This window comes from Mobula birostris, chromosome 23 (genome assembly GCF_030028105.1).
Source record: "Mobula birostris isolate sMobBir1 chromosome 23, sMobBir1.hap1, whole genome shotgun sequence".
Classification (NCBI taxonomy): Eukaryota; Metazoa; Chordata; class Chondrichthyes; order Myliobatiformes; family Myliobatidae; genus Mobula; species Mobula birostris.
This window is the reverse complement of record NC_092392.1, coordinates 19889966-19917467: the sequence shown is the minus strand read 5'-3', so window position 1 is coordinate 19917467 and position 27502 is coordinate 19889966. Positions and strand designations below refer to the sequence as shown.

General features: G+C 43.2%; 1 protein-coding gene across 2 annotated transcripts in view; it reads right to left on the bottom strand.

Annotated features, from left to right (window-relative positions):
* The window catches only part of rbm17 (RNA binding motif protein 17), a 65421-nt gene that overhangs the window by 15057 nt on the left and 22862 nt on the right, over window positions 1–27502 (bottom strand). For both annotated transcript variants that reach the window (XM_072241211.1, XM_072241210.1), the window contains exons 5-10: window positions 26100–26203; window positions 25125–25181; window positions 18457–18598; window positions 5770–5921; window positions 4486–4571; window positions 1457–1555 (exon numbers count right to left, since the gene is read on the bottom strand). In XM_072241211.1, coding sequence (XP_072097312.1) covers window positions 1457–1555; window positions 4486–4571; window positions 5770–5921; window positions 18457–18598; window positions 25125–25181; window positions 26100–26203 — 640 coding nt within the window. The remainder of the gene's footprint in view (window positions 1–1456; window positions 1556–4485; window positions 4572–5769; window positions 5922–18456; window positions 18599–25124; window positions 25182–26099; window positions 26204–27502) is intronic.

Here is a 27502-nt window from a genome sequence, read left to right as displayed (position 1 = left end):
ATATTGTGGGGATATCAAAAAGGAACTCAATGAGCCAAACAACACGCACACAAAATGTTGGAAGAACTCAACAGGCCAGGCAGCATCTATGGAAAAAACGTACAGTCGACGTTTCGGGCCGAGACCCTGCTGCCGAAGGGTCTAGGCCTGAAACATCAACTGTACTTTTTTCTATAGATGCTGCCTGGCCTGCTGAGTTCTTCCAACATTTTGTGTGTATTGCTTGGATTTCCATCATCTGCAGATTTTCTCCTGCTCGTCAATGAACCAAATGGCTTCTTTCAATAAAGGCCATAAAATGTGCTAATGTTATTCTGTATTTAATTCCAGGTAGTAAAGATTCTACAAGTCATTACAAAATGCTGAACATTTATAAACCCTTACTTTAAAACCACAACTGTAGGACTCTACTATTTTGAACTCCATACCACTGGTAGAATATAGACAAAACAGCAAAGATCCACCAGGATTTTGTTTGACTTAAAGTAGAAATACGAAGAAAATATTGAGCCATTTTTTCGTCAAAACAAATTCAGGCACACATGATTGGATATGGTGTTTGAGTTAAGAATAAACAGCAAAATTATTAGCAAAAATGCAACAAACTGCTGAAGGAACTCAGTAGGTCAGGCAACATCTTTGGAGGCCAATGGATGGTTGTGTTTTGTGTTGAGGACTTGCATCAGTTCTGATCTGCCAGCTTCCTCCCAGAGTTGGTTTCTTGGTCCCAATAACAGCATCTGTAGTTTCTTGTGTCGGCAGAATTACTTGCTGAACTTCAGGTAGCTTTGGTGCACTGTCAGCATTCAGACATGTGCCCAAGCATTAAAACTATAGTAAATTACTGTGGAATTCTAGCAGAAATGGTACGAGTGAACAAAAATAAATTATAAGACTCCAATGTTTGATGCAGTTGCATAACACTTGAAGCTCCCGTTCCAGCACTTTCACTCAATTTGTTAGGGCCCCAACTCTCCAAATGCCTTTCAGCTAAACAGGGGACACTCCTACTGGTTGCCTTTTAAGTCACTGGGGATAATGTGGCTTTGCGTTAAGGAAATTGCAAGACTGACTTTTTTGAGAAGACCACCCACCCCTCCCCCCCAAAAAAATTTGGAGGTCACCTGTAAACCATTCACCTGCATCTTCCTTTTGGTCAGAGCGATTATCCTGTTCAAATGAAAGGGACCACACCACCTATTCTGACCATCATTGGAGTCAGATGCGAAGCACACCCAGTCCCACACCTTGGTACATTGGTGCTCCATCTCAGACTCAGTGGAGAGTCCAGCATCTGAGCTAAGAGGTCAGTGTTTGACTTCCCAATGGCCTCTGACTTTTGTGCCATCATATACAAGTGTTAGAGCCAGAGGCAAGCCCACTCGTGATGAGAAGATAGAGAACCACAGATGAGAACAATACATCTTGATAAGATAAGGAGCTCTAACGTTCCTACCTCGAATATGACACACTTGGTCACTTTGCCGTATTTTTCACATTCTTCCTTGGTTTCACCTTCCAGGTCATCGTCGACTTCTCCAGCTCCCACCATGTTCTAACAGCAGGAAAACCAAATACAGACCAATCAATGTAAAGAGCTGGTTTCACATCAATGCCAACAGAGGAAGTCAATGTTATACCACATTACTCATTTCACCATGATAATCTGTGATTTCTAAATTCAACTTTAATATATGGCAACAAATTGGATCCTAGGTGACACATGCACCTTTTATCTGAATGGACTTTCCATTACCATTCTGACGTGTCAGTCCATGGCTTCCTCTATTGCCATGAAGCCACACTCAGGCTGGAGGAGTAACACCTTATATTACAGCTGGGTAGCCTCCGACTGGTGGAATGAATATTGATCTCTAACTTCTGGTAAATTCCACCCCCCCCCCCCCAACCTCATCCTCTTTTTCTATTCTGGTTACTGTCACACCTCTTCTCATCTGCCCATCTCTTCCCCTAGATTCACCTCCTCCTCTCCCATCTCTAATGGTCCACTGTCCTCTCCTATTAGATTCCTTCTTCAGCCCTTTACCTCTTCCACCTATCACCACCAAGTTTCTTATATTATTCTCCCCCCCCTTCCCCACCCAGCTACCTTCCCCCTCATCTAGTCTCACCTTTCACCTGTCAGCTTGTACTCATTCACCTTCCCCCCACCTTCTTATTCTGGTTTTTGCCCCCTTCCTTTCCAGCCCTGATGAAGGGTCTCGGTCTGAAATGTCGCTGGTATATTCCCCTCCATAGATACTGCTGAATCTGTAGAAGTCCAATGGATTTTGTTTTTATTTGAGCTTTCCAGCCTCTGCAGTTTTTGTGTTTCCAGAATAAACTCAAGTTGAAGATAAACATTTCCAATTATAAGTAGTACAAACCTTCCCACTGTATTTTGTTTGTGGATTTTGTGATTACTTCCACCCAATGGACTAAACAGAAAAATGCTGCCACGCTTTGCAAGGCATGAATGAACTGACTAGTGTTTCCAAGGGCTACGTACAATTACTTGAGATGTAATTGCAGATTTTCACCAATATTACGTGGTTACTTGATAGAGGTATACAAGGTAAGAGGCATAGATCGATGAACAGCCTGAGACTTTTTCCCAAAATGGAAATGGCTAATGCCAGGGTCCATAATTTAAAGGTGATTGGAGAAATGTCTAGAGGGGTATGCCTGAGGTAGCTTGTGTTTTGTTTGGAGGGAGTAGTAGATGCATTGAATGGACAGCCAGGGGTAGTGGTAGAATTAGATACATTTAAGAAAGTCTAAGATAGGCACATGGATGATAGAAAAATGCAGGGCTTTGTAGGAGGGAATAGCTGGCCAGTGGTGTAGTGGTATCCGCACCAGACTTTAAGGCAGTTGGTCCCGGGTTCAAATTCGGCCTGTTCCTTGAACACTTTCCATTCATGCTGGGTTAAGTGTCTAGCTAGAAACTTGTCCTCAAAAAAACAAAGACAAATGCTAAAGGAACGACAAGGTTGCCGCCTGATGTGCCACAAGGCGCTAAAAGGAATAATATATAGGAGGGAAAGGTTAGATTGATCTTAGAGTAGCTTAAAGGGTTGGCACAATCTCGTGGGACTGTATGGTGTTGTAATGTTCTATGTTCTATCAGAAATGAAACAGCAAGAAAACAAACATGTTTAAGTTGTAGATTGCCTCCAGCCAGTGTACTACCAAGAAAAATATAGATGCTCTTGCAATGCACAAATGAATTATTAACTCAAAGGGCTAAAAACCCTTAATTAGTGCAGCCACTTCTTTGGGACAACTCTTAAAAAACAAAACCTAATCAAGAAGATAGCTGGGATTCCCTTCGTTTATTTGTGATACCATGACGGTTAATTGGGACAGAAGAGTGTTGCCGAACAGTTTTAAACTACTGTCAGTGTTGTGCACTTGTGTGGCCATTAGACACTGAACCGTGCTACTGCACCGTGCTTAAAGTGAATAGTTTTTAAAATAGCATCGGTTACAAAAAGCAATGATTTTTGTCACTGACACATCAAAGTGTGTTGCTTGAATTTCCAGCATCTGCAGAATTCCTCGTGTTTGGATTTTTGTCACTGATAGTTGGCGAAAAATAAGCAGTAAAACTATTCAAAACGATTTTGCTCACTGCAGTTTCAGACTTGGGGATACAAGAAACGGCCGGGAGTTAAAAATAAAACAATTTCACTACTTCAGCAAGTAAGAACTAGAAGGCATTGATCATCTTGAATATTACAATGAAAAAGAAGATTTGGGGTATACAACAGTTTCTAACAAGGGTCAGTCACATGCACTAGTGTGGCTGTTGGACACTATACCCTGCTTAGAGTGAAGAGTTGTTAAGTAGCATCAATTGTGTTATGTTATTCATTTGGGCCGCCCAACACAGAGTTAATAAACAGGGATTTTTAACATTACTTTGTGCAGGAAAGTAAGGAAGGCGGTTCATTATCTGCACTAGGTACCTGTGCTGATTTTGCTCATTTACAGTCAAAAGAACATGGTAGCGTACACTGGATGAATCCCTCCATTGACAACTATTAAGAACTAATACAGTTTTATGGCACTGTAGTAATATTGGTAGAGTTCTAATTTGTTTTGTATTTCATCTAAATACATAATTTGAAACAGTAGTTTGACTTTTTAAAAAAACTATTTCGATGAAACTTTGGCTAACTGGGGCAGCCGCTTAATTGGGCAAAATTGTACTGGCCCCGATGTGTTCCAATTAACTGGATCCACTGTACAATTGCTTGAGAAGTAGTGGTAGATTTCATCAGCAATTTAACATGTATAATAATTTTTTTTTAATTACACACATTGAAAATCCAGTCAGATTTTAATATGAATAAGGCATAAGATGACTAATTGAAAGCAGCAAAATGTCTGGAGCTGGGTGCCTGACAATGTGGTAATGGGCATTTTCCCAATTCAAATTTCACTTAAAAACACAAACAGGTCAATGTTTTGATTCCTCACCCGCAGTAGAACCACTTTTGTAGGGTTTTTCAGGATTTCTGTCAGAGGGTTTGCTTCAGATTTCTTAGCTGTCGCAGGCATTTCTACTGTAAAAGACAACATAAATTTAAGAATTAATCATGTAGCCTCACTCTCCAGTATCTGTTGTGCAGCTGCTAGTTTTAAATCTCACTGAGCAGCCCTTCTATCCCCCTATGAAGTTTATATTAGAGGATGTCACTGGAACTTAATCATTTGGATATCGAAAGGAGAGCAGAGACCTCCGACGTTTCGTGTCATAGCCCATCCAGTCCATTTCGAACTGTTACTCTGCCTAGTCCCATCAACCTGCCCTCCATTGCTTCCAATACTTATACAGATTTCTCTTAAGTGTTGCAAATGAACCTGCATCCGCCACTTCCGCTGGCAGCTCATTCCACACTCTCACCGCCCTATGAGTGAAGAGTTCCCCTTAAATATTTTACTCTATGAGTTCTAGTTCTAATCTCACCCAACTTCAGTGGTAAAAAGTCTGCTTGCATTTACCCTATCTATACCCCTCATAATTTTGTATACCTCTAAAATTTTCCTTCATTCTCCTGTGCTCCAGGGAATAAAGTCCTAGCTATTCAGCCTTTCCCTATAGTTCAGATCCTCAAGTCCTGGCTTGCAAATTCCTTGTAAATTTTCTCCGTACTCTTTATTGATATCTATCCTGTTGGTAGGTGACCAGAACTGTACACAATACTCCAAATTGGGCCTCATCAACATCTTGTACAACCTCAACATAACATCCCAACTTCTGTACTCAATGCTCTGATTTATGAAAACCAATGTGCCAAAAAGCTCTCTTTCAACACTATGATGCCACTTTCAAGGAATTATGGATCTGTATTCCCACATCTTTCAGTGCTCTACTGCTCACTTTTTAAGTAGTCATGTTCTTAACAGAAGGTAGCTTTAAACGAATAAACTACATTAAATCACAAAATTAGCTGCATGCAACTCATTATTCAGTTTTTCATGCAGAAGTGCAGCTGCCAGAGGAATTGGTTGAGGCAGGTACAGCACCATTCAAGAAGCACTCGGATAGGTACATGGAGGGGTGGGATGAGAGGGATATGGGCCAAACGCATGAAGTTGGAACCAGCTGGGTGGGCATTCTGATGGGCATGAACTGGCTGGGCTAAAGGGTTGTACCTGTGCTGTATTGCTCTATGACGCTATAAACTTCAAACATGGCAACATCAGAATGAGCAGAACAGAGATCAAAATGCAGCATTTTAACCTCTCGAGCAGGGGTACCTTTTTCTGCACTGTCACCAACAATGATCTTTCCTCCACGTTTGCTTGTCTTCTCCACTGACAGTGCCGTACTCAACCCTTGTTCATGTTTCCCCAAGCCTTGTCCTTCACGGAAGCCATACTTCTGCATAATCTTGTGTGCCACTGTACCTCTGTCAAAAACAGGAAAACAGAAGGATATCAATTAAAAATAGGTCAATTGATTTTTGCTCTGCGATGGCACCGGTGCCAAGCTGTATCGGCCCTAGTGCCCTTCCCTTGGACAACATCGGTGTCGTGGAGAGGGGAGACTTGCAGCATGGGCGACTACCGGTCTTCCATACAACCTTGCCCAGGCCTGCGCCCTGGACACCTTCCATGGCGCAGATCCATGGTCTCACGAGACTAAGGGATGCCTATATAAATTGATTTATTACTGTTACACATACCAAGATATAATGAAAAACTTGTCTTAATTATTATTTTAATTATGTTTAGAGATACAGCATGTTAACAGGCCCTTCCAGCCCAACGAGCCCGTGCTACCTGAAAGGTTTCCTGAAAGCTTGCTTAAACAAAAGGTGCAATTTGTTTATGAAATTCTGGACTAGCACTCCGCATACTGGCAACCTCCACAATCTGACGTGTTTTGAACCTGTAGGACAGATCTATACTTCTTAGAAACTATACACTTCTGGCCCAACAAGCCCATATCACTGAATTACACCGATGTGACCAATTAACCTACTAACCTGTACACCTTTTGAATAAGGGAGGAAACAAGAGCACCCGGAGGAAACCCACACTGTCACGGAGAGAACGTACAACCTCCTTACAGTGGCTGAATTGAACCTCGTCCCTGGTGCTGTAATAGCATTAAGCTAACTACTACACTACCATGCTGCCCTCTAATTGTCTGGCATACTATTCCGACAGATCAATCAATTACAATAGCGCACTGAGGTAGTACAAAGTAAAACAACGACAGAATGCAGTTACAGACCAAGCGCAGTGTGGACAATAACATGCAAGGCCATGTCAAAGTAGATTTTGAGGTCAAGAGCCCATTAGTCATGGCAGAGGTGTTGCTGCATATCCTTGCGGTGTGCTGGTCAGGAAGTCAAGGATCCAGTTGCAGGTGTTGACTCCCAGGTCTAGGTTGGAGACAAGTTTGTTTGGTATTGTAGAATTTGAAGGCAGAGCTGAAGTCAATAAGCAGTAGTCTAACATATGAGTCTTTACAGAGACAATATTTAGGGATTCATTTCTTTATCTTAATGTGAGTGAATATGTCACAGTTGTCACCTACTTCATCAAGACCTGTGTGCCTTCGAGGAAATACCTAACTAAAGGTCATGGAGGCACCAGGAGATTTCTAGTTGCTGAGAGCTAGATCTACAGCATTCAAGACCAGTGATTCAGAACTATACAAGTAGTCCAGCCATGACCAATGGAAGGCTACTTTAAGAGTAGAAAAAACTATTCTAATTGAGGTTACAGACAGAATCGGTTACATGTCATTACTTCCTACAAAGTAAAACCTAACATCATGAATGGCTGTGGTGCTTCACACCCAGATAAGCTCAAAGCCTTTTACGAATGCTTTGAAAGGGAGAATAAAACTACATTGTGCGAATCTCTGCAGCATCTGGTGACCCTGAGATCTCTATCTCAGAGGCCATCAGAACATCTTTCAAGAGGGTGTACGCTTGCAAGGAGTCAGGCCCTGATAGTGTACCTGGTAGGGGTCTGAAAACCTGTGCCAAACAACTGGCGGACATCTTCAATCTCTCACTGCTGCAGTCGGAAGTTCCCACCTGCTTCAAAAGGGTGACAATCTTACCAGTGCCCAGAAAAAGAGCAGGGTGAGCTGCCTCAACAACTGTTGCCTCGTGGTACTCACATCTATTGTGATGAAGTGCTTGAGCGGTTGGTCATAGCGAGAATCAACTCCTGTCTAAGCAAAGTCCTGGACTCACTGTAATTTGCCTATCACCACAATGGGCTGACAGTGGATGCAATCTCACTGGCTTTCCACTCAGCCTTGGATAACCTGGACAATAGTAGTACCTACATCAGGCTGCAGTTTATTGATTACATCACTGTGTTCAACACAATCATACCCTCAATTCTTATCAACAAGCTTCAAAATCTGGGCCTCTGTCCCTCCCTCTGCAACTGGATCCTTGACTTCCTCACCGGGAGACCAGAGTCTGTACAGATCAGAACTAACATCTCCTCCTCACTGACAGTCAACACTGGCGCACCCCAAGGAAGCGTGATTGGCCCACTGCTCTAATCCTTCTACACACATAACTATGTGGCTAGGCACAGCGCAAACTCCATCTATAGATGTGCCGACTAACAGCCATTGTTGACAGAATTTCAGATGGTGACGAGGAGCAGTACAGGAATGAGATATTTCAGTTAGATGAGTGGTGTCGCAACAATAATCTTGCATTCAACGTCAGTAATGCCAAGGAATTGATTGTGGACTTCAGGAAGAAGTCGAGGGAACACGAACCAGTGCTCATCAAAGGATCATAATCAGGTTCAATATCACTGGCACATGTCATGGAACTTGTTAACTTTGCGGCAGCGGTACAATGTAATACATTATAATACAGAAAAACTGAATTACAGTATGAATATATAGAAACATAGAAAATCTACAACATAATACAGGTCTTTTGACCCGCAAAGCTGTGCCGAACATGTCCTTACCTTAGAAATTACCTAGGGTTACCCATAGCCCTCTATTTTTCTAAGCTCCATACTGTATTAAATAGTTAAATAAGCAGGGCAAAAAAAAAGTGGTGAGTTAGTATTCATGGGTTCAATGTCCATTCAGAAATCAGACGGCAGAGGGGAAGAAGCTATTCCTGAATCATTGAGTGCATGCCTTCAGGCTCCTCCCTGATGGTAGCAATGAGAAAAGGGCATGTCAAGAGTGATGAAGGTCCTGAATGATGGATGCCAGCTTTTTGAGGCATCACTCCTTGAAGATATCCCGGATACTACACAGGCTAATGCCCATGATGGAGTTCACTAAGTTTACAACTCTGCAGCTTACTTCAATCCTGTGCAGTAGCCTCCCTCCCCTGCCCCTGTAACAGACAGTGATGCAGTCAATAAGAATGCTCTCCACGGTACATCTGTAGAAACTTGAGTGTTTTTTGTAACATACCTAATCTCCTCAAACTCCGAATGAAACATAGCAGCTGTCATGCCTTCTTTATAGATGCATTGATACTTTGGGTCTAGTTTAGGTCCTCAGAGATATTGATACCCAGGAACTTGAAATTGCTCACTCCCTCCACTTCTGATCCATCTATGAGGACAGGTGTGTGTTCCCACATTAGTTTCAAGTTCCTAGGTGTCAACATCTCTGAGGATCTATTCTGGACCCAACATATTAATGCAATTACAAAAAAGGTATGACAGTGACTATATTTCATTACAGTTTAGGGAAACTTGGTATGTCACCAAAGATACTCGCAAATTTCTACAGATCAAGTCAAGTCGCTTTTTATTGTAATTTCGACCATAAACTGCTGATACAGTACACAGTAAAAACAAAACAATGTTCCTCCAGGACCATGGTGCTACATGGAACAACACAAAACTACACTAGACTACGGACCTGCACAGGACTACATAAAGTACCATGGAGAGCATTCTAACTGGTTGCATCACCATCTGGCATGGAGGGACCATCGCACAGGATGGAAAAAAGCTGCAGGAAGTTGTAAATTCAGCCAGCTAAGTTATGAGCACTAGCCTTCCCAGCATCGAGGACACATTCAAAAGGCGATGGCTCAGAAAGGCAGCACCGTCACTAAGGATGCTCATCACCCAGGACACGCCCTCTTCTAATTGCTACCATCAAAGTGGTGGTACAGGAGCCTAAAACATACACACTTAACGTTTCAGGAACTGCTTCTTCCCGTCCATCATCAGATTTCTGAATGGACAATGAACCACGAACACAACCTCACTTTTCTTTCTCCTCTCTTTTTACACAACTTGTTTATTTATATATACAATGTTGTGCAAAAGTCTTAGGCACTTTAGATTTTTTAAAATATTAAAAAATCCCAACCACGGGCCCCTTGCTTAATGGTAATGGTCTATAGCATCAAAAAGGTTGGGAACCCCTGTTTTGTATGGTTTCAGATGGCCTGGCCTCCACAGAACCCAGTTCTCAACATCGAGGCTGTCTGGGATTAGCTGGAGAGACTAAAGCAAGACAGCCAAAGCCTGCAGTAGATTTAGAAACTTTTCATTTAATTATTTTTGAAGGCATCTTCACTCTACAGATCTTATTTTACATGTGCCTAAGACTTTTGCACAGTACTATATACGTCTTGCTGTAATTTATATCTTTTTTATGACATATTGTAATGTACCGCTGCCACAAAACAAAACGTTTCATGATGTGTCAGCGATATTAAACCTGATTCTGATGGTGTATGCTGTAGACATGTTTCAGCTGTAGCAAATTGCAGTGAGTCAAGGTTGCCTGAGAGCTGGAGTTAATGTGAATCATGATCAGCCTCTCAAAATACTTCATGGGAAGGCCTGAGGGGCAACTTCAACATTTACGAGAAATTCAGATAGGGACCTGGGTGGGAGAGGTATGGAGGGCTATGGTCCAGGTGCAGGTCGATGGAACTTGGTAAAATAATAGTTTAGCATGCACTAAATGGGTCAGAAGGACCTGCCTCTGTTTTGCAGTGCTCTATGACTCTGTTGTGAATATCAAAGCCACAAGGCAGGAGTCATTGAAGCACTTTCCTTTGATAATAGTAGTCTTTTTAGAGCAGCTAGGAACCTTGCCTGAAAGAGAGAGGTTATAAATGCATTTGTAATGCTTTTTGGTTTGTTTTCTATCCCTCCATCTGAAGATTCCTTACAGTTGCTGAGAATCCATCGCAGAGAGGGTTTTATTTCTGAAAAATAACTGTCGATGCAAGTTTGTGGGCAGATGCCAATCGGAACTAGATGAGAATGTTCCAACACCACTGCCAAAGCCTTGTGCTCACAAGGAGAGGAATCAAACATAAATTCCCAGATGGATCAGTGCATTCAATCTGCAAGCATTTAGCTTGTTTACCAAATTGTTTCAAGCATTGTATCATCTCTTGAAATATTCTGACAACAGCACCAAATGACACTAGTTTAGGGAAGTACATTAGTCAGTATGAACACGATGGGCTGTAGGGCCTGTTTCTGTGCTGTATAATTCTATGGTTCACTTAAGGATTATTAATTACATCCTTTCCAATCTTCTAGATGAAAGGTATGAATAAGATTGAAAGGATACAGTGAATATTTACAAGAATATTGCTGGGACTTAAGGACTTGAGTTATAGGGGAAAGAGAGGGGGTTCCATGGCCCCCTTGGTTAATGGTAAGGATCTATAGCATAAAAAATGTTGGGAACCCTGGGTTAAGAATTTATTCCCTGGCACGTATGGGAATAAGGGGAGACTTGATAGAGGCATTATAAAAGTCAAAGTTCATAGTAAAATTTATTATCTCAATAGATGAGTGCAGTTATCCTCTTTTGTTCTAGAGTCTGATGGTTGAGGGGTAGTAACTGTTCTTGCTCCTGGTAGTGCGAGTCCCCAGCCACCTTTAACTTCTACCTGATAGCAGCAGCGAGAAAAGAGCATGGCCTGGGTGATGAGAATCTTTGATGATGGATGCTGCTTTTCTACAACAGTTTCATGTAGATGGTCTTAATGGCTGGAAGGGTTTTTACGCATGATGCACTGGCACAAATCCACGACCTTTTGTGGGATTTTCTGCTTAAAGGCATTGATGTTCCCATACCAGGCCGTAACGCAGCCAGTCAATACACTTTCCACTGCATATCTATAGAAGTTTGTCCAGGTTCTTGATGACATGCTGAATGTCCACAGACTCCTAAAAAAAGTAGAGACGCTGTTGTGTTTTCTTTGCAATTACATTTACATGACGGGGCCAGGACTGGTCCCCTGAGATGGTGACAGCCAAGAATTTTAAGTTGCCAACCCTCTCCACCTCTGGATCTCCAATGAGGACTGGCTCATGGACCCCTGGTTTCCCTCTCCTGAAGTCTACAATCAGTTTCTTGGTCTTGCTGAAATTGAGTGAGAGGTTGTTGTTATTACACCACTCAGCCAATTTTTCAACCTCCCTCCTGTATGCCGATCCATCACCTCCTTTGACATGGCCCACAACAGTTGTGTCATCAGCAAGCTTGAATATGGTGTTGGAGCTGTACTTAGCCACGCAGTCATAGATGTAAAGTGAGTAGAGCAGGGGGCTAAGCATACAGTCCTTTGGTGCACCTGTGCTGATGGAGATAGTGGAAATGTTTTTGTCAATCCAAACTGACTGGGGTCTACAAGTGAGGAAATCCAGGATCCAATTGCACAAGGGGGTATTGAGGCCCAGGCCCTGGAGTGTACTGATTAACTTTGAGGGGATGATGGTATTGTATGCTGAGTTGTAATCAATAAAGAGCATCCTGATGTATGCAAATTTGTTGTCCAGATGTTCCAGGGTTGAGTGAAGAGCCAATGGGATGGCATCTGCTGTGGACCTGTTGCTCCAGTAGGCAAAATGCAGTGGATCCGAGTCACCACTCAGACAGGAGCTGAAATGTTTCTCCATGTTCTGGTATAGATAGGCTAAATGCAAGCAGGCTTTCTCCACTGAGGTTAGTTGAGACTAGAACTAAAGGCCATGGTTTAAGGTGAAATATGTAAGGAGAACTTAAGGAGGAGCTTCTCAACTCAGAAGGTGGTGCAAGTTGGAACAAGCTGCTAGCAGAAGTGGTGGTTGCAGATTTGATTGCAGCATTTGAGAGATTCGGATAAGTACAAACGTTTGTACATGACGGGAGGGGTATGGAGGGCTATGGTCCAGGTGTGGGTCAGAGGGATGAAGCAGAATAACAGTTCAGCTGGACCAGATAGGATGAACCGTCTGTTTCTGTGCTGCAGTGCTCTGTGACATTGAAGACTAAAGGACAAATTTGCTTTGAATCAAGGTGACAATGTATGCCTTAAATTAGCATGGCAGGCACCAAGTTTATCTATAATGTGCCAACACCATCCAACAGCCGATGTGTGACAAGTACTGAAATACACCACGTACAGCACATACTGTTCTGTCCGTGGATAAGTAAAGAGATTGTGTTTTCAAAATGGCATCACAGGGCAAGGATTTGCAGCAGTTCTACACAGGTGGAGTCTGTGCAAGCCAGGACACTCTGCATAATTATTCATGTCCAATCGTATCGTAATCTCAGCCCCCATGGGTGAACTAACTTGAGCAGTGATATCCCAAGGAGGAAGATCATCGTAAATGTAGGTTAGAGGTGTCATATCAAATCAGATATGTAAAGAGAATTCTTGAAATTATAACTACGCAATAGCTTTATATGCAGTTATATGACATAGGAGCAGAATTAGGCCATTCAGCCCATCAAACCTGCTCTGCCATTCGATCATGGTGGATTTATTTTCATTTGCAACCCATTTTTTGCTTTCGCCCCTTACCTGTTAAACCTATCAAACTCCACTTTAGATATACTAAATGGTTTGGCTTCCACAGCCATCCGTTGCAATGAATTCCACAGATTCACCACCCTCTGGCTAAAGAAATTCCCCACCCGTTCCAAAGAGATGTTCTATTGCGAGGCTGTGTCCTCTGGTCCTTGACTCTCCCACTATTGGAAACATCCTCTCCACATCCATTCTATTTTGGTCTTTCAATATTTGGAAGGTTTCAATGAGATCTAAACTCCTAGGCTCAGAGTCAAACATTTGATATATGTTAACCCTTTCATTCCCAGAATCATTCTCGTAAATCTCCTCTGGACCCACTTCCATGCCAGCACATTCTTTCTTTGATAAGGGGCCCAAAACTGCTCATCATATTGCAAGTGCAGTCTGACAAATGCCTTATAAAGCAACAACATTTAAACCTTATTTTTAATATTCTAGTCCTCTCGAAATTAATGCTAAAGTTGCATTTGCCTTCCTTACCACGAACTCAACCTGCAAGTTAACCTTTAGGGATTCCTGCATGAGGACTCCCAGGTCCCTTTGCACCTCTGATTTCAGAGTTCTCTCGCAGTTTAGAAAATAGTCTATGCTGTTATTCCTTTTGCCAAAGTGGAATACTATACACTTCCCTACACAATATTCCATTTGCCACTTCTTTGCTAATCCCTCTGCAGACGCTCTCTCTTTCCTCCACACTACCTGGCCCTCCACCCATCTTTGTATAATCCACAAAACCATCAATTCCATCAAAGTAAATTTATTATCAAAGTACATATATGTCACTATACAGTCATAGTCATACTTTATTGATCCCAGGGGAAATTGGTTTTTGTTACAGTTGCACCATAAATAATAAATAGTAACAGAACCATAAATAGTTAAATAGTAATATGTAAATTATGCCAGTAAATTATGAAATAAGTCCAGGACCAGCCTATCGGCTCAGGGTGTCTGACCCTCCAAGGGAGGAGATGTAAAGTTTGATGGCCACAGGCAGGAATGACTTCCTATGACGCTCTGTGCTGCATCTCAGAGGAATGAGTCTCTGGCTGAATGTACTCCTGTGCCCAGCCAGTACATTATGGGAGACATTGACCAAGATGGCATGCAACTTAGACAGCATCCTCTTTTCAGACACCACCAGAGAGTCCAATTCCATCCCTACAACGTCACTGGCCTTACGAATGAGTTTGTTGATTCTGTTGGTGTCTGCTACCCTCAGCCTGCTGCCCCAGCACACAACAGCAAACATGATAGCACTGGCCACCACAGACTCGTAGAACATCCTCAGCATCGTCCGGCAGATGTTAAAGGACCTCAGTCTCCTCAGGAAATAGAGACGGCTCTGACCCTTCTTGTAGACAGCCTCAGTGTTCTTTGATCAGTCCAGTTTATTGTCAATTCGTATCCCCAGAAATTTGTAATCCTCCACCATGTCCACCCTGACCCCCCCCCGGATGGAAACAGGGATCACCAGTACCTTAGCTCTCCTCAGGTCTACCACCGGCTCCTTAGTCTTTTTCACATTAAGCTGCAGATAATTCTGCTCACACCATGTGACAAAGTTTCCTACCGTAGACCTGTACTCAACCTCATCTCCCTTGCTGATGCATCCAACTATGGCAGAGTCATCCGAAAACTTCTGAAGATGACAAGACTCTGTGCAGTAGTTGAAGTCAGAGGTGTAAATGGTGAAGAGAAAGGGAGACAAGACAATCCCCTGTGGAGCCCCAGTGCTGCTGATCACTCTGTCGGACACACAGTGTTGCAAGCACACGTACTGCGGTCTGCCAGTCAGGTAATCAAGAATCCATGACACCAGGAAAGCATCTACCTGCATCACCGTCAGCTTCTTCCCCAGCAGAGCAGGGCGGATGGTGTTGAACACACTGGAGAAGTCAAAAAACATGACCCTCACCCCAGGTGGGCGTAGACCTGGTTCAGCAGGTAGACGATGGTATCCTCAACTCCTAGTCGGGGCTGGTAGGTGAACTGGAGGGGATCTAAGTGTGACCTGACCATAGGCCAAAGCAGCTCCGATATTCTCCGATAGACCCCAATATTCATTTTCTTGCAGGCATACTTAATAAAACCATAATAGAATAATAACTAAAATACAATCGATGTAAGACCTGACTGGCAGGTGATAGGTGAGATCAGATGAGAGGGGAGGTGGGTAGGTGGAGGAGGGTATATGAAGTAAGAAGCTGGGAGGGGATAGGTGGAAACGGTAAAGGGTAGAAGAAGGAATCTGATACGAGAGAACAGTGGACCATGGGAGAAAGGGAAAAAGGAGGGGAACTAGAGGGAGGTGATGGCAGGTAAGAAGAGAGGGGTGAGAGGGAACCAGAATGGGGAATGGAAAAAGAGTAAAGGAGGAAGGGAAGAAATAACCAGAAGTTAGAGAAACAGATGTTCATGCCATCAGGCTGGAGGCTACCCAGACGGAATATGCTGTGGTGCTCCTCCAGCCAGAGTGCTGTTTCATCGTGGCAGTCGAGGTCATGGACATACAGATCAGAATGGGAATGAGGAGTCGAACTGAGGTCCTGCCTTTTGTGGCTTGTGGCGGATGGAGAGAAGGTGCTCAATGAAGTGGTCCCTCCATCTATGGTTGGTCTCACTGACGTAGAGGGAGCACCCGATACAGTAGATGACCACGGCAGGTGAAGAAGTGTCTCCACACCTGGAAGGACTGTTTGTCAAGCTGGAGTGAGTACACTTGTTTGGAAAGGTCAGCAGTAGCTCAGTTGGTAGCTGCCACATCTGAATGAGAAAACTCTAGCTCAAAACCCTCTTGAGGTACAGACACAAAAATTGAGCTAATCCTAGTGCAATGCTGAGTGAGCACTGGAATAGGAGTCCTTTGGATGAGGATGGTACACAGAAGCCCTATCTGCCCTCAAAAGATCCCACAGAGTCTGAGCTAGAACAAAAGCACAGTTACACCCAATGTCCTATTGCTTAGTCACTGATCAGCTGGTGTGGGAACTTGCTGTGAAGAACAGGCTGTCGTGCTTCCTACACGATAATGATGCCTACGTTACACAAGCACTTGGCATGAACTCAGGAAAGGTGCAGTAGAAATACAAGCCTTATTACGATGTGCTTAGTGATAGAACATAGAACATTACAGCACAGCACAGGCCTTTTGGTCCAAGTTGTTGTGCTGACCTTTTAACCTACACCAAGATCAATCTAACCCTTCCCTCCTACATAAACCTCCAATTTTCTATCATCCATGTGCCTATAATAAGAGTCTCTTAAAAGTTCCTAATAGCCTCCAGCACTATCCATGGCAACGGCATCCCATGCACTCACCACTATTTATAAAAAAAACACTTACTTCTGACATTCCTCCCACCCCCATACATTCCTCCAATCACCTCAAAAATATGCCCCCTCATATTAGCCATTCCTGCCCTGGAGAAAAAGTCGCTGATTATCCACTCTATCTATGCCTCATCATTTTATACACCTTTTCCAAGTCACCTCTCATCCTCCTTCACTCCAAAAAGAAAAGCAGTAGTTCACTCAGTCTTTTCTAATAAGATGCTCTCTAAGCATCCTTGTAAATCTCCTCTGCACCCTCTCTAAAGCCCATGAGGTGAGCAGAACTGAGCACAATGTCCTGAGTGTGATGGCATATTGTGTTCAGATGATGCTGTGACACATATGTAAAATGTTGCTCAATTGCTGGATTTTAATGTTTTCCTTTCCAACTGTTTAAACAGTAGTAATGTGCCAGTGTAAATTAAGAAATCTCTTTTGGTTTTTGGACTATTTACTTATCCCCAATGAATGAAAGCATCCTCTGTCTGGATGTTAGTCTTCTATATTAAAGGAACATGGCACCCAACATTAAACTATCGCCCTCAATCCTGGGCAAAGTAGCAGTTCCAGAGACCACCATAATGTGTGAAATGAGAACCGTTCCATTTAGATTTAGAACACTTAGATTTTGTTTTTAACTTGTAATTTCGAAACAATTGTTGGATCTTCTCTACACTGTATCCAGCCACCCGAACCTGGCTTCGAAGTGATGACTGGTGACACTGGCATAAGATTTCTTTACCGAACATCTCCTCCTTCAAGTGTCTCAGAAATAATGGAGCTTCCCACTTCGTTAATATACAACACCACATCATAACTTCCTAACTTTCTTCGATATAAAGCTGTTAATTAGAAGAGCAACTTCAGAAAATGTTTTCCCCATAGGCTCCAACGAACAGAATCAAAGAGGCTCTGGAGGGTTGTAGACACAGCCGGATCCATCACAGGCACAACCCTCCCCACCATCAAGGACATCTTCAATGGGTGGGTGCCTCAAGAAAGCAGCATCTATCACTAAGGACCCTCACTATCCAGGACATGTCAGGGAGGAGGCTCTGAAGCCTCAAGACCCATACTCAACAATTTAGGAACAGCATCCTTCCCTTTGTCATAGGATTTCTGAATTGTGCATGAACACCACCTTGCTATTCCTCTTTTCCACTATGTCTGTGCTTTTTGCTGCCATAACAAATTTTGCAACGTCATTAATAAAAGTAATAACTGATAAAGTTGATTCTGAAAATAAACTTGCAAATGCCTAGTCACCTTCATTGTTAACAGTGAAACAAGCAAACATCAGAATTAATTCCATTTCAAAAAATTTCGTAAGTTTAAAGGAACTTAAAGGTATGTTGCTTTCCAATGGATCATTTCCAGTGACCTGTATTATCATTTCAAGATTGTGCTAAGGGATTAAAAATTAGTTTTATTTGTCACCAGGACATCAAAACCTGCAGTGAAATGAGTCATTTCCATCAATGACCAACACAGTACAAGGAAGTGCTGGTGCCTGCCCACATGTGTCACCACAGTTCCGGCCACAACTTACTAACCCTAACCTGTATGTCTTTGGAATGTAGAGGAAACCCATGTAGTCACAAAGAGACATACACACTCCTTACAGACAGCGGTGGGAACTGAATATCCATCACTGGCACTGTAAAGTGATATTCTAACCACATTGCCACCAAGGAATAAGCAAACTCTGACCAAAAAAAATGAAGCAAGCCTCTTCAAAAAACAAATTTGCTATGAACACTACAAAAGAAAATCCTAGGTACATTTCATTCTGATAAAGAAATTATTTACCTACCCCATGTTTGCAATAAAGGAGTTGGTCGGACCGGGTGGGGACCGTGGTCTGTCTGGTTCATCGTACACTGGTGGAGGAATGGCAGCTTTGGCAGGGGCATTTCGAGACCGGGATTCCTCCTCGTACTGGAAAGTTGGAATAACTAAGCACAGGAAAAGAAAGTGCAAATTATCAAAGATTACCAATCAGCATGTTCTTTTCCTGAGAGTTAACTTTAAAAAAAAATGCATATTGTCTTTGAAACATCTGGTCTAGCATTCGTTGGTCTGGCAACTGCTGCAGTCTGGCATGCTTTGACTCTGTAGGACGGATGTGTGCTTCTTATTTCTTAGAGACATAGCATGGTAACAGGCCCTTCTGCACCACCCATTACACCCATGTGACCAATTAACCTACTAACCTGTACACCACAGAAACATGACAAGCAACAGGAAACCCACACGCTCACTGGGAGTATGCACATACTCCTTACAGACAACAGTGGAATTGAACTTGGGCCGCTGCTGTGATGCTAACTACTACACCACCGTTATTAACTACATCTGACCGAACTCTAACATGAACTAAGATTTGATCTAACCTGTAATTAATTACTTCACCAATGATCTCAGCTGACAGTGCTGCTGACACTGAAGCTTTCAGTTACGTGGGGTGCAGTAAGTGCAAGCAGGCTTTTTCCACTGAGGTTTGGTGAGACAAGAACTAGATGTCATATGTCAAGGGTGAAAGGTGAAATATTTAAAGGGAACATGAAGAGGAACTTCACTCAGAGGGCGGTGAGTGTGTGAAATGAGCTGCAGTAGAAATGGAACATGCGGGTTTGATTTCAACATTTAAGAGAAGTTTGAATAAGTACATGGATGGGAAGGGTATGGAGGGCTATGGCCCAGGTTCAGGGCGATGAGACTAGGCAGAATAACAGTGTGGCACGGACTAACTGGGCCTAAAGGCCTCCTTTTGTGCTGAGGTGCTTAATGACTCTCTGACAGTTCTTAGGAACACAACTGCCCATGGCTGCCCCACCATATTTAAAGGTTTAAATTATAAACAAGACCTACATTATTCTCAGAATTTTGGAATTATTATTCCAAGATAATCAGGATCCATACAATATTAGTCCTCTGGGTTGGAGAAACTGCGGCATTGTGTGAAGGAAGACTTCCTCCCTCCTAAACTACACATGGGAGCAGGTTCTCTAAGCTGCTACTTGCTGCGTGTGGGGACGATCACTGTCATTACAACCATAAAACCTCGAATGTTATCACCTCAAGAGCTAAACTAGGGACTGCTGCAAAATTTGTTTAAATCTGAAAATATTAAGTATTACATATTTGCAATGAATGGAGCTGCCCCAGAAACAAAGTTCACAATGCACATCAGCGCAGCCATGAGTGCCACAGTCACAGTACAGACAATCGTTTTAAAGGATGTCATGAACCCCAAGGCTGATTTCTGGAAGTTTAGACCAATACTAGAGACGAGAACACTGATAAATGTCACAGCGTAGCAGTTAGCGTGATGCTATTGCAGCGTGGGGCATCAGAATTCAATTCCAACGCAGTCTGTAAGGAGTGAACATCCTTCGCATGTGCGCACGAGTTTCCTTTGGGTACTCCGGTTTCTTCTCACAGTCCAAAGGCGTAGCAGTTAGTAGGTTAATTGGTCGTTGCCAATTGTAATTAGGCAAGGGGGTTGCTGGGCCGGAAGAACCTGTTCTGTAATTCTGCACATGACCATAAATGGTGCGAATGGAAACCACCAAATGTCAGCGAATCCAGAGGTACAGGGCGAAGCCAAGTTAGAGGCCCAATGACTGCAAGTCAAAGAGTCTGGGGCTAAGGACTGGAGACCTGGAGGCAGCCTGCCCTGGGATTGGAGGCCTGTATTTGTGAGCAGGTGGGAGGGTGGGAAAGTGGCTTGCTTTGCTGTGTTGGCCCCAGTGTGTATGGAGATACTTGATGGCTGTTAACACCAGCAACGCTTTTCACTCTGTGTTTCGATGTACAGGTAATAAAAAAAAATCTAAATCTGGATTATTTATTGAGATACAACACGGAACATCATATACTACCCTAAGATTCATTTAATTTTATTTGCTTATTTATTTATTTAGAGATACCGAGCGGAATAGGCCCTTCAATTGGTCGTGTGCCACCCTGCAACCCTCTCCCCACCCAAGGACAATTTACAATGACCAATTAACCTACCAACCAGTACAGCTTTGGACTGTGGCACAAAACCAGAGCACCTTGAAGAAACCCACATGGTCACAGGGAGAATGTACACACTTCTTACAGGCAGCGACGGCAAAAATATCAGATAATTTGTCCCTTTAGCGACAAAGAAAAGGTCCACAAAAACTCACTAACAACATCAACCTGCTGATTTTAGCGAGGCATTGTCTCAGGGTTCAGGGCATGTTGCATAAGTGAAAATTACCTGAAACAAAACTTCTTCACCACTTAGCACAACACTAGGCAATGCAGTAATCAGTTGGTGAATGTTTGAGATATATTCTCAAATATCATAATAACCCCAGTTTGATTTACTCTGGCATTCTAATTCTTTGAAATTAATGTGCCATGGAAAATATGTTAGGCATAATTACGTAAATTCACAGCATAATGGCATAAACTTGAGTAGTTTTAAGAATTCAGCCCTTCACTGCCATCTAGTGGTACTCCTACTGATATGAGAACACAGTTATGATCTACATCACGGTAATGATGTTTCACCGAGGTACCCAAATTTGCTAGAACTTGTAACAATGGAGTGAAACCTAAGTCAGCACCTTATGCAAGGAAAAAATAAAAGGATTCATAATATCCCATCAATTCTTACTAATTTTTATTGATGCACTGCACTTCTTAAGTAGCTTTTACACTTTTTTCAGAACTATTTCTGGACCAACCAGTTAAGAGCCTCTGGCGATGGTACACAGAGGAGCTGAGAGACACCAAGAGGGTTCAAGAGACAGGAGAACAGATCAGCAGAGGTCTGATATCTGTTGACAAGTGTGTCTTGCCTGGCAAGTTGAAGAGGTGGCGCTTGCAGTACAGACTGATGCCACGGATAATGTGGCCACCAACTATGAAGTGGCAGTGTCCCATGTTGAGGCAATGGAACGGAAGATCAACAAGTAAGTGAAGAAGTGGCTTGGAGTACCGAGCAGCCTCACCAACATTGTAATCCACAGTAGCCAGACAAAGCTTACCATCCCTGTGCAATCCCTTGTTGAAGAGGTCAAGGTAGCCAAGGTAAGATTATTCTTGATGCTTCAAGACTCAAAAGACCCTGTCATCAAGAACACCCAGCCGGATGTGAGATCAGGCAGGAAGTGGTTAGCCCGTGTAGTAGTTGACGAGGCAGAGTCCAGATTGAAGCACAAGGAGACGGTTGGGGCTATCCAGCTAGGCCGCCAGGGACTTGGATGGACAACCCACAAGTGGTGGTCATCTTCTACAGGTGAGGAGCACCGTGAGCTTGTAACACAAGAAATACGAGAGGGAGAAGAGCAGAAGAGGTTAGCTAAGACAGCTGGCCTGGCCAAACAAGGGGCTTGGACCCGGTGGGAAAGTGTTGAACAACGACACCTATCTTGGAATGTTCTGTGGCAGATGGAACTGCTCTGCATTTCTTTTCTATGCAGAGCGGCGTACGATCTGCTCCCAACACCTGCCAACCTCAGCACCTGGTATGAAGATAAGACAGACAGGTGTGCTGCTTGTGGCGAGAAGGGAACACTTCAACATATTTTGAGTGCATGCAGAGTCAATCTTTCCAGCGGCATGTACACTTGGAGACATAACATTCTCAAAGTTGTGACAGAAGCAGTTGAGCAGAGAGTACTGCAGCACAACTTATCTCATGCCCCATGCTGCACAGAACATCACATATCATTTGTGAAAGAAGGCTCCAAGTCAAGGGTGTACAGCACAGGCTCACGATCAGGCATACTTTCTTCAACCAATGATTGGTGTGTCAAGGCCAATCTGGACGGGAAAGGCAGTTTCCCGGAGCAAATAGCTTTCACCACATTGTGTCCAGATATAATCGTATGGTCTGACACCAGTAGAGAAGCGGTTATTGGTGAACTCACAGTCCCCTGGGAAGACAACATCGATGAAGACCATGAGCGCAAGTTAACCAAGTATGCAGAATTAAGATCAGAGTGCAGAGACAGAGGGTGGAAGGTCTCATGCTATCCATTCGAAGTAGGCTGCCGTGGGTTTATTGCGTTCACTCTCCAGAAGTGGCTGCGTGACCTTGGCTTCACTAGAAGAGAGATCAAGTCAACCAGCAGGACTATAGCTGAGGCAGCAGAGAAAGGGTCAGCATGGGTGTGGACCCAGTATGTCCAGAGGGGCAGATAGTCAGACAGTGTATACATATCTTGCAAACCCTTCAGTAGTTGCATAGACACCTGAAGAGCAGACTATCTGTTGGATGGAAGTGACCAACAACTCTGATAGAGGCAGATGCCAAGTTTTTAAGCTTACCAGTGGGAGGTGGTGCTTTAGCACTGCTGGCCCACCACCTCGAGGGAGTCTTGATCATAGGTGGGCCGAAACTCCTGAAGACAGGTGGCAGACCAACTGATGATCCCACCAATGATAGCACAGGACAGTTAACATCTTAGTCCACGTGTATTTTTAACTCTTTACCTTGTTCTAGCTCAATGCACTGTGTAATGAATGATTTGATCTGTATGAACAGTTTGCAAGACAAGCTTTTCACTGTATCTTGGTGATAATAATAAGCCAATACCAATTAGTTGTCTCTTAACCAAGCAAACTTTTAGAACACATAGAAAAATATAATTTATTACAGGCCCTTCAGCCCAAGATGTTGTGCTGACCATTTAACCTACTGCAAGTTCAATCCAAACCCTTCCCTCCCACACAGCCCTCCATTGTTCTTTCATCCATGTGCCTAACAAGAGTTTTTTAAAATATTCTTAATGTATCTGCTTTTTACCACCATCCTGGCAGAACATTCCGCACACCCACCACTTTGTGTAAAAAAAAACTGCCTCCGACATTCCCCCTATACTTTCCTTCACCCACTTTAAAATTATGTCCTCTTGTATCAGCCATCTCTACCCCCCCCCGGGGGGGAGGGGGGGATAGTGCTGACTGTCAACTCCATCTATGCCTCTTATCATCTTGTACACCTCTATCATCACCACCATCCTCCTTCACTCCAGAGATAAAAGCTCTAGCTCACTCAATCTTCTCTCATAAGCCAAGATCTGTAATCTGGACAGTAACCTGAAAGTAAAGGATCGTGTCCCTGCAACCTCCGTGCAAACCTCTTATCTACTAAGTTACAGAAATCATGTCCTGATAACACCACCGCAAGGGACACAGAGAATCTGTGAACTGCTTGAATCAGGTATCCAGCTATTCAAAAGTGCTGGCAAATAAACAGTAGGATTGAAAAATAGTGATTTAAATTAGATGAATTTGTACAGCAACACAATGACCACCTTGAACCACAATGGACTTGTGCATTTTTGTTCTACTTGGGTTCTTTCTTGCAATAACTCATACTTGTTTTCCTTGTGAATGTTGTGCATCAGGTGCTGTGTGCCTGTGACGCTGCTACAGGTTTTTCACTGCACTTGTGCATATGACAACACCACTGACTTCAGGAAAGTGAAATCGAATAAGGAAGAAATACCATGCAGAAAAAATAAAAATGAAAACATTTTAAAGCACGAGGTGTAACAAAGACTCCACACTTTGGTTAACTTTCACAGAGACATTAATTGGCTTTCATTAATAATTCACTATAAAGGTATTTATTTATTTAGAGATACAGCACAGAATAGGACATTCTGACCCCAGCTGCACCACCCAGCAACCACCTATTTAGCCTTAGCCTAATCATGGGACAAATTACAATAGTGGATTTAGTTAATATATATTCCATAAATGGAGCAATTTCATGACATAGGTCCTTTTCAATGAGACAGACATTTTCCACAAAGCCAACAGCACAATGCAGACAGTAACTAATACACATTCAGATGTAAACACATAATTACCCCTCTCAGTGCAAAACATTACAGCATCGCTCGTCTCACCTTTACATTGACAATGAAATCTGGCCTATTTACTCCATATATTTAAAACAAGACTGGCGAAAGGCAACAGTTCTGACCATCAATTTCAGAGTTGAAATGTTCTTTCATCTCAAAAAGATTATTATTATTTATCCATATAAGTAATTTTTACTTTATTTATGTAGAATAAGCTTAAAACTCACTAAGTTTCTGAATCCTAGAGTTCATAGCTAGCAGTGGTAACTTATTGACGGCAAGAGAACACTGTCATCCCGTAAGTTGCTCACTACCCCTTACGAGTAAGGAGGTCTGACTGGAATCCAACAATTATCCCAGACCTTGATGCACAGTGTTACCAATAAGTTTGCAACCGGTTGTTGAGGACCACATTTTTACAAAAAGTTTAACGTCAAAGATATTTTATCCAAAACACATTTTGTTATTCATTCTAATTACCTGCAGCTGCAACACTATATCCTGCATTGTTTTTCTTTTAACAAGCTCAGTGTACTGATGTGTGGAATGATCTGTTTGCATGGCACACAGACAAAAGCTTTCCTCGGTATCGCAGTACGTTTGAGAATAATAAACCAATACTTACGCTCTTTATCCTTTTCAACGAGCGATGAAGGTGGGGCGATTGCCGCTCCTCCCATAGCTGAAATACAAAATGAAGTTATCCAACAGCTTTTCCCTGAACAACAACGTGGCAAGTACAAAATGAAAAGAAGTTAAAGTCAGCAGTCGCAACAACAAGCACCCAAACAAGATCCTGGAGAAACACACCTGGTCAGGCAGCATCTACAGAGAAGAAACAGTCATTGTGTCTGATCAACCCTTCATCAGGACCAGAAAGGAAGTGGGCAGATGTCAGGATAAGAAGGTGGGGAAGGGGGGAAGGTGTAATTGGATTGTGGGGGGCAGAGGTTAGAGAAATTGATGTCCATGCCATTAGGCTGGAGGCTGCCCTGCTGGCTCCTCCAACCGCGGAGTGGTCTCATCATGGTAATAAAGGAGGCCATGGAGAGACATGACAGAATGGGAAGATGACAAATTGAAATGGGTAGTTACCAGGAGATCCTGCCTCTTCAGCAGAGAGAGCGAAGGTGCTCAACAAACCAATCTGACTCGGGTCTCACTGGTGCAGGGGATGCCACACTCGGAGCACCGAATACAATAGGTGACCCTGACAGACTCACAGGTGGAGTGTCGCCTCACCTTTAAGGACTGTTTGGGGCCCTGAACTGTGGTGGAAGTGGTTGTGTTGGGGTATGTGTAGCACTTGTACTGACTGCAGGGATAGATGCCAGATGGGAGATCAATGGGGAGGGACTAGGGGACAAGTGAGTCACACAGAGAGTAATCCCTACAAAAAGCGGATAATGGGAGCAGGAAAAAAGTGGCTTGAGGCAGGATCCCATTGGAGATGGCGGAAGTTACAGAGGATGCTGTGCTGGATATGGAGGCTCGTGGGGTGACAGGTAAGGACCCTATCCTATTATGATGGCGGAAGGATGCGGTGACAGCGGATGTATGGGAAATGGAGGAGATGCAAGTGAAGGCAGAAAGCACCCACTTCTTTTTCGCCTTTCCTTCTCCTTCTCTTCGTCATCTTCATCCGATTCTGGGTCTGGTCTTCTAGCGAAGCCACTAGGCTGTTCATGGCGCTCCTTCCTCCGCCTGCAAGTTTCAACACAGGCCCCATACAATGAGAATTTCTCTCTAAAACAGCAAAACTGTTTTGCTAGCTTGGTAAAATTACTGTCAATCAGTGGCAGATACAAGAAATTCTGCAGAAGCTGGAAATCTGAAGCAACACACACAAAATACTGGAGGAACTCAGCAAGTCAGGCAGCATCTATGGACAAGAATAAACAGTCTGCTGAGTCCTGATGAAGATTTCCCTCTGTAGATGAGAGCCCAAGCTCCCCAATAATCGAAGTCCTCCAATCTAGGTAATATCCTAGCAAATCTCCTCTGCACCCTCCCCAATGCAATCACAGGCTTCCTCACAAACAGCAATCCCTGCAGAAAGTGGAGAGTGGGGGGAAGGAGGAGATGTGCTTTGTGGTATGATCCCATTGAAGATGGCGGAAGTTACAGTGAATGATATGCTGTATACAGTGGCTCGTGGGGTGGCATATAAGAACAAGGTGAACCCTATCCCTGTTCGGCAGCAGGAGGATGGGGTAACAGCAGATGTGCAGTGGGGGAGTAGCAACCAGAACTGCAGAACACAATACTCCAATGTTTTGTAAAGTTGCCAGAAAACACCCCAACTCTTAAATCCTGTGCCTTGAGCTTTAAAGACAAGCATGCCATACGTTTTCTTCCCCACCCTATCCATTTTGTTTCTACTGATTGGAGCTGTACGACGTAACCATTAGATCTAATCAAACATGAAAATAAAATTGGTAATGAACTTATCTAAAGATACCTGCTACCTGCTCCATACACTATGAACTGCTTCTAGTTCATAATACCAATGCCAGAGTTTAAATTATGTGCTGCTACTTTGCTCTCATGCATTATTCCAGATCTATTTCTCTGTAAAGTATTTTTCCACTCCTCTGCCGCCTTGAGGGAACTTGTATCAACACTCTCACCTTCCAAAGAATTCCGAAACTGAACTTTGAAGGTTGGTAGTGTTATGCATAGTGTAGAAGCTTGTTGTAGGTTACAACAGGACAGTGACTGGATGCAGAGCTGGTCTAAGAAGTGGCTGATGGAGTTCATCCAGAAGAATGCAAAAGGATAAACTTAGGAAAGTAGAACTAGAAGGCAAAGCACAGGGTTAATGGCAGGATTCTTAGCAGCGTGGAGGAACTGAGGGGTTTTGAGGTCCAAATCCCTCAAAGTTGTCTTGCAATTGATAAGGTGGTTAAGAAGGTAAATGGAGTGTTGGTCTTCATAAGTTGGGGGATTGAATTCAAGAGCCATGACAAGGTAATGATGCAGCTTTACAAAACACTGGTTAGA